This window comes from Poecilia reticulata, linkage group LG19 (genome assembly GCF_000633615.1).
Source record: "Poecilia reticulata strain Guanapo linkage group LG19, Guppy_female_1.0+MT, whole genome shotgun sequence".
NCBI classification, from domain to species: Eukaryota; Metazoa; Chordata; class Actinopteri; order Cyprinodontiformes; family Poeciliidae; genus Poecilia; species Poecilia reticulata.
The window spans coordinates 27,497,934-27,510,283 of NC_024349.1; the positions used below are offsets into that span (position 1 = coordinate 27,497,934).

Consider the following 12,350-nt stretch of genomic DNA (forward strand, 5'->3'; position numbering starts at 1 on the left):
TGAGCGTTGAAGTCCCCCAGTAGAACAAGGGAGTCCCCAGGAGGGGCACTCTCCAGTACCCCCTCTAAGGACTCCAAAAAGGGTGGGTGAAGTCTTTTGTATGATGACAATATTGAAAAAGGGTTATCTTCTGGTGGTGTGATGATGTTTGTGAAGAGTTTTGGTCTGTTTCTTTTATTGAGGTTGTTGGCACTAGTGCCCATTATAATTATCTTTGCAGGAAGAGGTGCAGAGAGAAGAGGAAGACATGCAGAGAATGACCTGGGGCTGGGAATCAAACCCGTGACAGCGGTGTTGAGGACAGTAGCCTTTGTATATAATAATGATCAACATGTGAAGGACACATTCACATGCTGATGATGGCATGCTACTGGACTGTACAGCTGGCCTGGGGCAGTCTCATAGAAACAAGGGTCCTTCTTTTAGATCCATCTAAAAAGAAGCTGTAGCTGCTACTGGGGAAAGATTCTACTGTTTTTGTCTTGATTAACTTTTTAAAATTATCTTAGCATATGTTTTTAGAACACTTCTCCATCTGGAGAAGTGTTTTGCTCAAGGACAAAAACAACAAAGGCAGGCGGACTGGGAATCAAGCCGGCAATCCACTGATTGCAGGGCAGACTCCCACCACTGTTGCCCCCCATCTACCCTGATCTGGTTTTAAGACCTGCCGTCACATTGAGACGGTACTTTCAAGAGTTGTATTGATCTTTTAAATGTTTCCTGGGTTTGTTTTATAGATATTGCTGCTGCTGACAAGTTGATCACAGTGTTCCTTTGTACAGATTTCAACATAAAAGTCTAAAATGCACTGTCATGGCATGGATTTTATCTTATTTGTCAGAGAAATGTTTTCCTATTTCTATATGAGAGTAATTATCTTCTACCCCCCAGCAGTTGCTGTTTACCCAAAGGTTCCACTAAAATATCGTGGAACGTTTGCAGACTGTCAGAAGTCATGATTATATCACCCTAGTTGTGGTTAATTAGTAGTGACTGCTTAAGTTTTTCCCATCAGTCTATCCATTGTTTGTATACCAGCTTATCCTTGCAATATCGTGCACTCTAAAAAGAAAATAGTTGAACCAACTTAATTGAATTGCTTCTATGGGTAACAAGCAATTCAATTAAGTTTATCCAACTTAATTTATTAAGTTTAACCAATTCAATATATTATAATCATCCAACTCAATTTGTTAATTTTTTTAAAACAAATTTATTGAGTATCTTTAAATAACAGATTTACGTCAGTCTTACTCAAATCATTTAGTTTACTTCAAAAAATGGTAACTGGACTGAACTTATATAGCGCTTTTCCAGTCATTTTGACCACTCAAAGCGCTTTACACTTGTCACATGCACCCATTTGCACTCACAAACGCTCACACATTTATACACCGATACGCAGATCGGTAGGCAACTTGGGGTTAAGTGCCTTGCCCAGGGGCACATTGACATGAAGCAGGAGGAAGCTGGAACCTACAACCTTCTGATCACAAGACGACTACTCTATTCACAGTCACTTACCAGGGAATCTGTCCCTGGTAAGCTTGAGTCTTGGTGGCAGACGTGGGATACAAATATGGTATTGAACTTAATTATTTCAAGTAAATTCAAAGTAAAAAGGTCATTTAAGGAAAAGATTTGTAACTTTTAAGTTATAGTGTATTTATAGGACACTGTAAAAAGAGTATTATTAGTAGTAATAAAATATTTAGTTTGGAACTACTTAAAAGTTTGAGTTGACTTTCTGTAGAATTAAGTCAAAGAGATTTTAAATGTTTATTTGAACAAAATAAATGATTTGAGTAAGAGTGACTTAAATTTGTCATGATAAAACCCCTTTTGAATTAAGTTATAAAAACTTAGCAAATTGAGATGGAAGGACTTAGTGAATTGAGTTGGATGATCATAATAAATTGAGTTGGTCAGACGAAACTGGCATTGAACTCAATTGTTTTTAGTAAAGTCAAAGTGAAAAGTTCCTTTAGGTTAAAGATTTCGAAGTTTTGAGTTAGATGAACACAAATAAGTAAGTTGTCATAGCAAAAGCAAAAGAATTAAGTGAAATTAATGTAAATAAGTCCATAAGATGAACTGCAGCCCAAATACACTTTTTAGAGTGTGGGGTAAGCTGGGCAAGGGTGTGGAGGGAGGAGTGGTGGAGAGTGGGGGGGACAATACTAAGTTTAATACTGACTTTAAAATTCTTTTACGTGCCTTTAATGTCTTACATGGTTTGGCATTCATTTATATAGCTGCTCGAGCCATATATTCTCAAAGGAACATTGGGATCATTTGGCCAGATGCTTTTAGTGTAGCCTATCTAAATCTTAATATAAAGCGAATTTTGAAAAGGCAACCCCTAAATTTTGTACAGCCTGTAACTTGATGTTTGTACTGAATAGTCCATATGTCTTTTAAACCCTCTTGAAAACATATCTTTTCATGTTTGTTTTTAACTCCAGTTCAGTTTGAGTTCCTTCTGGTGTTTTATACTACATTGTCTGCTTATTATGGTGCTTTTAGAAATGGTTTATTACATATTTTTAATTGATCATACTTTATTTTGTTTTGTCTTTTTTAATCTCTAATGCATTTTATTTTGTAAAGTACATTGCCCAACTTTATTTTTAAATGTGCTATAAAAAAGATGGTGTATGTACATATCTGATTTCAACTATTGATAAAAGAGAGCAAAAACAACACAGCCACACTTAGTGTTTACCCAGTTTAGTATATTTTAACTGGAACTGTAAGATACTAGTCCATGTTACTATTTATGCCTAAATCTAAGTAAAAAAATGTAGACACAAGAGCTGCGACAGTTTAAAAAATAACTTTTTTTTTTTTGCATACAGATATGTCCCAATTTTTCACAGTTATTTTTCAAAACCAGTTAGTCCCCGAAGCAGACTCTGTTCTTGTTTATGCTAATAATAAAGGATTAATGACAGACAGCGGCAGCCTTGGCTGTAGAACAGATTCTCCCTCCATTGAAGACTAATAGGGTTCTTGGCTCTGGTACAAAAAAAAACATTTGTCGTGGTGCCTTTGCAAAAATAGCTCCAGAGTGATTGGAGACTGGCTGTGCGGAGGGATACACAATAGTTCTGCGGTTTGTGAACGCTTCGGGAAGCAGCGGAGAAATACTAGCTAGCATGGATTTGGTGCGGTTCAGTGTTCCACTGTTTTTTTTCACCCTCAAAGAGAAGAGACTTACACTTGAGCGGGTGGAGATTGCTGTTCTATTAAATCCCCACAGTCGGGTTTTCAGGTTTTACTAGCGAACAACTTTCCTTATCTTTTTTTTTTTCTTTTTTACCGTTGGATTCCTAGTAGCCACTTTATTGTCATAAATGACACGTCTGTGAGGTCGTCCTTGTTGGGAAGTTTTCCGAAGGGGGTTCGACCAGCAAAAGGCCATGGCAGTCGAGGCTCGGCCGGAGCTGGTCGGAAAACGGTTCCTCTGTGTCAGCGGGGACGAGCCATCTGAAATCGGCGATATTGTTCGGTTGCCATGGAGGTCCGGGGTAATACGAGCCGTCAGCAACCGTGACAGCACCAATTCCGACCTGACGGTAAGGAATGTGGGGATTTTTATCCTGCCCTGTGGTATATTACATGAAACACAAATGGGAAAATCTGTGGTTCCTGGCGAGGCAGCGAGGTACTCTAGTAGGATTGCCTGGCTGAAAGATTTTTCTTGCTTTGTTCCCATAGATACGAGACCCAATACTCAACATCTTGTACCCCGTATTGTTTTGTGTATTTTCACTGCTATGTGTGTAGATTTGCCCGTTACTGACTACAGAAGAAGCCAGTCAGGCTGCCAGCAGGGGGTTATGGAAAGCAAACAGCTAGCTCCGGACAGACAGTTCTCTGCATATTTACATGGAAGTGCTCAGAGTTTTGACCATGTAACATTTTCTGTGGCCACATCAAACCTGTGTATTTCCATACTTGCTTCGTGAAAAGAATCTTTAAACCGCAGCGGGCTATCAGGTGGTAGGTGTACTATCAATTAGTGTAGCCAAACAGCTGGCAGGTCTTGTTGGTGCTGCATTTGTTTAAACATGTGGAGGAATTTTACTTCCCAGCAGCTAAATGTTTTAATCTGCTGTACACTGCAAATCAGCTGACGGTGGTGAGCTTAGCTTTTCAGTGTTTCTCTCGCCTTACAGACTTAAGGTTGAACTAATCCCGATTAGGTCTTGGTTACACAGTGTTAGTAATTTATTCATTTGTTTATTTGTTAATTTCCCCCCTACTGTCTCTTAAGAATAAGCCCAAAGTGTTAGAAAAGACATATAAACGTTTGTTGTAGGTCAAACAATAGCCAGTTACTCATGATGTGGAGAATTGTTCAGATTTTAAGGGGAACATGCTGCCAAATGATGTGCCACTGAACTGCAGCAGGAATCTGTTTTTGACCCTCAAATGCAATTATAAAAAGGTATATTTTCACAACTGGTGCCAATAACGGCAATACAACTATACAAGAAAAATATAAGTCTTGACAAGCCCTTGGCTAGGTACACAGGATTTTTCCCCACAGTACACACTGTACAGTATGCCTGTGCTCAGTTTTCTTTTGTTCCCAGACACCTTCTGTCTGCCTGTGCAGATAACTGGGCAGAGCCTAGTACAGATCTGATTTGATCATTTAGCATATTTTCTTTGTGTGCATGTTTTGCTGATTGAGGAGATAGTCTCTCAGGATCCTCAAAGAGGTAACAGCTGAAAGAATAACTAGTTATTCTTTGTGTCTGAAGTAATCAGCTATAGTTTGTTTCTCATATGTTCTCTAGCATATATTCAAGTAGGACAATGTTTGTATCACAAGTTCTTGTGTTTTATTGTTGAGTGCTTCTGTAGCTTTCCAAATGAAATGTTGGTAAACAGATTTTTAAAGCTACAGGATCAGAGCTTGGTTATTTTGAATTTAGATAATGTATTTCATATTTTGCTTTTACATGCATCATAGGGAGTAGCATAGGTTCATGAATTAATTAGTGTTGCACTGCTAAAGACTCCTCACAGCGATAATTCCATGAACTGCATTGTAATAGTTTCCTGGTAGCTGGAGCTTCAGGAGGAGTAGAACTCTGGTTTAATTCATATTATGGTGTTCAGTCAGTTTAAAAAGATGAAAAATTTAAATGTGAATTCAAGCTGTCAGGATTTTGTCAACTGTTTGTTAGATTGTCATTGATACAACTGTATTCCCCATGCTTTTTAACCTTATTAATTGTCAGTTCAGTAACATTCCACACCTGTTTTTCAATGCTTTGTGTATTTTTGACCTTATAGTAAGATGTTGACACTAGCTGAATAGTTGGTGCACTAGTTTTGAAGAATGAATGAGCATATCTGTCAGAGGGAATCAATCACTGGGATCGCAGCATAACTGGATAACTGGAGTATTAGCAATTAAACCTGACCGTTTGAGCAGCTGACTGAGCAGCCATCTTGGGGTGACAGAGGTTCATATTTATTGTTATTAATTATAATTTAGGCTTTGATACAAGATGGGAAGTGACTTTTGCAGGTGTTATTTGCGTCTTTATGTTTAGAAGCTTCTGTTTATTTTAATTAATCATTTGTATCAACGTAATAAAGAAGTAGATCAGATCAGTGCTGGTATTTAAAGCATTTTCCTAAGCTCTCTCCTTTATGACTACAAATCTAATGGTGTCCTTTTCATTAAATTAAAGGACAATAAATTTGTTACCTAATGGATAATTTTGCTGTTGGCTAACTAGTTAAGAGCTGCATGTCTTTTGCCCCCATGTTCCTCCCTAGTTGATGTTTGTTTTGATGACAAAATGACTTGGCTACAAGTGCAACTGTTCACAGCATGTTTGTCTTTGAACATAGATTTGTGGGACATCTCTGAACTAAATATGGAATAGGTTTTGACAGCAGATGAATTCTGCTTCGGCATCTTAAGACGCAACAAATATTGATCGGTTTATTGACATTCACACTATTCCTTAATGTTTTATGCAGACGCCAAGGTAAACATATCCATACTCTCACACACTTCTCAATGTGCTAACAGAAAAGTTTTGTCTTCCTGCGACATTTTCCGAAGGTGTTTTCCTCATCACTCATCAATATCTTAGATTTGTATTCATATTATTTCTTCCTGTACATTTATATTTATTTGTGGTGAAAGCAAATGCTAGAAGACCTTTAAATAACTCATAAAATACAAAGTGAAATATAAAGTGGTAAATGGAAAAAAATAAATAAACAAGCAACAAATTTGTTTATGTTGTGCATTACTTCACAACGCTAACATCCATCTGTGTTTAGGAGATGCCCTGGTAGTCACACTTTACAGTTGCATTGCCTGTTATGTAATCATATTATTCATTGATCAGTTCAAATTCTATAGAAAAATGTAAGGTCAGACAGTAGAACTTTCGCTATCGATCAAAGTACTTCAAATATTAATCTGATACTGATATTTTTTGTGTTTTAATTGCACACTACATATGTAAAGTACAACCTGACCGTTTGAGCAGCTGACTGAGCAGCCATCTTGGGGTGACAGAGGTTCATATTTATTGTTATTAATTATAATTTATAATTAATAATTTCATGTATATGAAAATTTTAGATTAAATTTCTGCTAGAGGTGTGCTAAACATAATCGTCCGATTTCCATGAAAAGTGCATGATCGTTGATTGCCGATCAGATAATCTCTGAAATAATAATCAATCTCCTCTGCCTCCTCCCTGTGTTCTTCAGAATTACTCAGCTTGGTCAGAAACAGCCAATCAGAACCAGCATTAATAAGCCAAGCTCTCAGGAAGTTTTGATTAGTCACTCAGGATTGTTTATTTTGATGCAACCTGCTTTTGACTTTGAATGAATGTTTCCCTTTTTATTGACATTATTTTATATTGCCAGTGTTATGAGATTTATTTGACTCATGAATAATTTATGGTACAGAGAGCCTTCCTGTTAAATATTATTTTACTGATTGCTGGTTTTTCAGTTGTCCTTGTGTCCATAATTTCTGCACATATCCTTCTTGTAAATGACATCCTTTATTTACCCAGTTAAATAAAGGAAGAAAAGAGAACACAGTATTTCTACAGAAGTCTGAAACGCTCCAAATTACGAGCCATGATCCCTCCTTACCCATTATTTCTGTAGACCCTTTTAAGATCTTTTTTTAATAAACACACAAACTTGAACCATTCATTACAGAATTCATTACAGATTGTTTTATATCACGCAAGTCAATCTGCTGAGATGGTGGGCCATGTGGGCTTTTTGATCATAAAGCATATAGACCAGGTTTACAGCTTATGTTGTCAACTTATCCAATCAGCATAATACCGATGGAGCATTTCCACTCCGTAGGGGAGCTCTGTTGTGATAAACATGTAGGCTGTTCAAGTGCATCCATTGCTTTAAACACAAGTTAGTTGTGCACCAGAATGTTATGTACATAAGATTCTGCTGATTACCATATTGCTCACATCAGACAGATAATAGAAGGTGATGCAGTATCCCGGCTCAGGTGCTGCTGCTTCACCTTTCTTTGCTGGCTTTCATATTCCTTCATCAGACTTGTTCTGCATTCCTGAATTACCCCTTACTGTTCATATAAGTTACAGGTAGAGTTGCGCAATATATCTTAAATGTATATGCAATATTCATATCCCAAGGAAAATGTTTGAGCTTCAAGAGGTGTTGGCTAGTTAAAGGAATAAATCTGACATTCAGCATAGCCATTATTTTTGGTATACTTTGACTGGCAAGTAAGTGAAATCTGCCATCCGTTTACATAACCACCAACTGTGCTACTTTTGGATGGTGCCTGGTCACCATCCAAAATAATAATTTTGATACTTCTCACCAGCTGCATGGATCTTTTTTAGCTTCTGCTGACCAGATTATTTGTTGGTTTTCCATTTTGATGTGCATGTGAACCTGATCACCTCTAATTAATCCTTGACCCTATCAATTATGACAGAGCCATGGATGGCTTGTACGATTTCTCGTCATTGGTTGCGGTTCGGTGTCTGTCTTTCTGTGAGCTTGTCTCCAGTCATTTTGAGTTTTCATGAGGTTTGATGTGTTCAGTTGGCTTTAGTTATGTTCATAAATCCTTTTGTTCGTCATCCCTCAATGGTTCATTTAAGTGTGTGATCTTCAGCTGTAAAACAAAAACCAGTTTGTCAGTGTGAATGCTGTTTTCAAAATCTGTTACTACTGTGACTTATCAAGTCACATCATTCACTTTCTTTTCTTATATTCCATGATTTTCTAAAAACCTGCAGTCCTTTGTTACTGCCCCTGTGGTGGATCTGAGGGGGGGATATTTGGGAACTGACTTGTTTTTTTGAGCTCCTTGTTCCATGTCCACATCTTTCAATTGGGTTAAAGAACGTGAACAGTTCATGGAATGATGGGATGTTCTGAAAGTTAACTGAATAGCATGCACAAAACATTCCTTTATCATTCTGGCTTATTTTGTTTATATTTACATGAGACCACTGCCCAGGAACTGCAGGTATTGTCAGATGTTGATTTGTGAAAAGTTTCACATTTAGACAGCACTGCCAAGACACCTTGAGTCAGCTGCAGTTGTCATGCCAGGCCACTAGATGGCACAGTGATTTGAAGATGCTATCGAATGTGCATTTGACCCTTGGCTTCCACCTCACTAGCTTCTACCTCACTAGCTTCTACCTCATAGAACAAAGTGCTCATTTAACATTTATATTGGGTGAAGTAACACAATACAGTACTAAGCTATCTACCATTGTTTTATCTGCTTGTGCTTGCATAGAGTAACCCCTACAGCGCTACTCTGCGGAGTACTTCTGTTACAAAAATGTTTTACTCTGAAACCTGGTTTCAAAACGTGCTGGTGTGAGATACTCTGGTCCCTGGTGTCGTATAAATGAGCGTCTGGATCAAAAACATTATGGTTCAACTGAAGAGTGACTCTGTGTAAACAGGGCCTTTAATATTTCTTGGATTATCATGTGAAATAGCTCCTTGTTGATTTTCCTTTTGTTTAGGATCTCTTCCAGGAATCTCACAGGTTCTGCCCATATGATGAATAAAACTGCTCTGTGGCAAGCTCAGTTTGGCTGCAGTTTGCCATGGTGGCAAATAATTGCTTGTGATAGAAGTTCATTTTAAAGTTCTGCAGGCTTTCATATGTAATGAACTGCTGCCAGCCCAGCAGTATAAGTAGAAACTGTTGGAGGTGTGGGTTGGTGTTCTGACTAACGGAGCTACCATGTTTTCCTACCGTGGTTAGTGTCAATAAGCTCCTTCTACTGGTCTGGTAGGGGGTTCCCTTAGTACACCTGTTATGCAAGTCCATCATCCATTAAAAGAGCTGCAGAAAATCATGGTCAGACTTAGGTGGTAAAGGTTAACAACATGGTAATCAATTGGAGAGCAGTTGTACATATCTACTAGTTGTCCATCTGCTCTGCTGTGGGATCCTCAGGTCTAGTGTGCAGTAACAGCTCCTGCTAGACCTGGGGAGATTTTTCCCCAAAGAGGTTCCAGTTCTTATCCAGGGCTGCCACTTGAGCCAGTTCTGAACTGGTTCTGCTCAAGAACCGCTCTGCTTTTTCACCACCTGAGAACCAACTTGAAAGCTGTGATTTTTAATATGTCATCCACTTACTGTATAAACCTCTTTCTGTTTTATTTGGTACTTTTGAAAAGAATCGTAGTGGATCTAGGTAATGTAACCAATCCCAGTGCTCCTGCAGAAAAATCCTCTGATATCACCACGTCAATTTATTAATTCTGCTTTAAGCAATCAGCAGTACTTGTCTGCTGCAGAATCCTAATCAGCTGATATCCTGTCAGCACCTGGAAGACAGAAGTTAAACACAATACAAGGTTATTAAAGCCACCGGAAGATGTTGAGACTTTCTGTTAAAGAACAAAGACAGAAGAGGCATTTATGAATTTAAGAAAATTCATCAGCATTTTAGGGCTGGGCAATAAATTTATTGGTTAATCACGTTTTCTGTCTTTTAAGATTCAATTAAAATAAAAAAATAATTCTTATTCACCAATACACTCCTTTCATTGCCCTATTTCGGAGAGCTGTCCAACTACCAAATACCTTCCATCTTGCTTTACAAGCATGTTTTATGGCTTTCTATTTCTTTGGACTTTGAATTCAGGTCAACTCCCAGAAGGGAAGGTTAAAATTAAAGCCAGTTTTTGAAAATATATTTGAGTAAAAAAAAAAAAAAAAATTGGATTTGGTATGATAAAATCAGATTTTATTTCTAGGCTGGGCGATATCAATTCTAACATACTGCCTCAACCTTCTTAAACTCTGATGGGTGATTTCAAGATAAACAAGCTGAGGCTCTCAGCTATTCTGATGCCAATCTTACATGTTGTATTGTTGAAGCATGGTATTTTGACTTATGTTTTAAACATGATTGTAAAAAACATCTATGTAGTTTTAACCGTGATGCTGTTGCCCACACTGAAAGCAGAAAATACTGACCTTGTATTTTACTTGTGTGAGGAATATCAGTGGCCAACCTTTGAACTCCAGGTTTCTGTAGTAAAGCCAACAGCGGAAACACACCTGAAGGAGATGCTGAACTTTTTCCCTTTCTTGTGTGGAGAACTCCTACAGTTTCACATCCAGCATATTTAAAGTGTCCTACTCTGTTCCATGTCCTATGTCTACAGGGACGTGGACAGTTTCTAACAATATAATAGTTGCAGGTCAGGGTTTTTGTGTGAGATGTTAAAATAATAAACCGACAACATATTTGTAGAGAACAAACAGCCATGAGTGTTTTATCAGGAATTAACTGTGACAAGATTTCAGATTACCCTCAAAAGTGCATTGTTATGAAACTATGTTGATGAAGACAGTCATATTTAAGTTTGCCATACTCTAAACTGTCTATAGCAATAAAAGATGAGCAATTTGATACATAAGCAGTGGAAACCAGTTGTTGTTCTGATGCTCTTTGACTTTTATTAATACGGATTTTTATTTAACAAGGTTCCCAGTAACATAGTATGACCTTAAAGTTAATCTTTTTGGAATCAATCAATCAATCAATCAATCAATCAATCAATCAATCAATCAATCAATCAATCAATCAATCAATTTTATTTATAAAGCACAAAACAAACCCACAAAACAAACAACCCCACTCACCACTTGGAAAAACACACAAATATACGGAAAATGCATAAACTGGGCAGAAATTATCCAATTCAGGAAATGCATTGGATCATTAAAAAGATGGGTCTTGAGCCTGCTCTTAAAGACAACAGCATTTTCTGTGACCCTTAGATTCCCTGGCAGACCATTCCACATAATAAAACATCCAGACTGGCAGTTTATTAACTGACTGTTAATATACCACCAGGGTTTTCCCCAGAAAATGTGCTAAGCCTGGTGGTCGGGGTCCACCAGTGGTACACCATGTTTTCGAATCAAAAATGTTAAATATGACTTGGTAGTGACTGTATATGTTGGCATTGTTGACAATACTTAAACACATAACTATAGAGTCTTAAAAACAACAACTAAAAAAATAAAATTAAAATATTTCTCACTGCACTGCAACTAAACAGTTGCTTAGGCATCCATGCTAACATTTTAACACGGACCACAGATTTTGAATTTTAATATCTGTTCATTAAGAATGACAACGCTGCTAAATTTGATTTAATGGTTTCAGCAGAGATAAATAAGATTATAATTTATAAGAATCATATAAATTTAAGATTTAAAAGAGCTGACAAGTTTACTTGGTAAAAGTGCAAAGAACAATCTTCATAGTTTTTTTTTAACCATAGTTACAATCTGATGCTATGAGTTTAATTTTTGAGTTTGAGCTCTGCTTGTTCAAAAATACATCTCAGCAAATGATGGTAGAGACCAAGCTTTTCTGTTTTGTGACTGTTGAGTTTATAATAATTGGCATAGAGTTGTTTGTTTTTCTTTGCCTCGTCTTTATGGGATGAGTTATTTTGATCTCTACTCTTCAGCCAGCTGGCAATGTAGCACTAGTTCACATGTGACAGGTCAAGTCTGTGGCTGTGCAATACTCTGTCTTCTCCACTTTTGGAGCGAAGCAAAGGCAGAGAAACAATTTGATATGGCGCAGTTTGAGGCATAGTGGCGCTGTGCATGTGACATCCACAGGCTGAACAACCGGTTCACTAACGCATCATTCACCGGGGAAAACAGACATAAACTTTATCAATTTGCAGCGCAGACACAAACCCAAGCTCTGCCAGAACATGTACTTGGTGAGTGTGTGTGAGACACACTCACCACACATAATTCTTTTTTCTCAAATAAATA

General features: G+C 37.6%; 1 protein-coding gene across 4 annotated transcripts in view; it reads left to right on the forward strand.

The window, feature by feature from the left end:
• Positions 1 to 3,124: 3,124 nt before the first annotated feature.
• Positions 3,125 to 12,350, forward strand: part of jmjd1cb (jumonji domain containing 1Cb) — a 179,719-nt gene continuing 170,493 nt past the window's right edge. For 2 of the 4 annotated variants that reach the window (XM_017310810.1, XM_017310811.1), the window contains exon 1: positions 3,125 to 3,581. In XM_017310810.1, the coding sequence (XP_017166299.1) occupies positions 3,426 to 3,581 (156 nt within the window). In that variant the 5' untranslated portion in view covers positions 3,125 to 3,425. The remainder of the gene's footprint in view (positions 3,582 to 12,350) is intronic. The other 2 variants (XM_008438209.2, XM_008438211.2) reach the window with 1 other exon arrangement.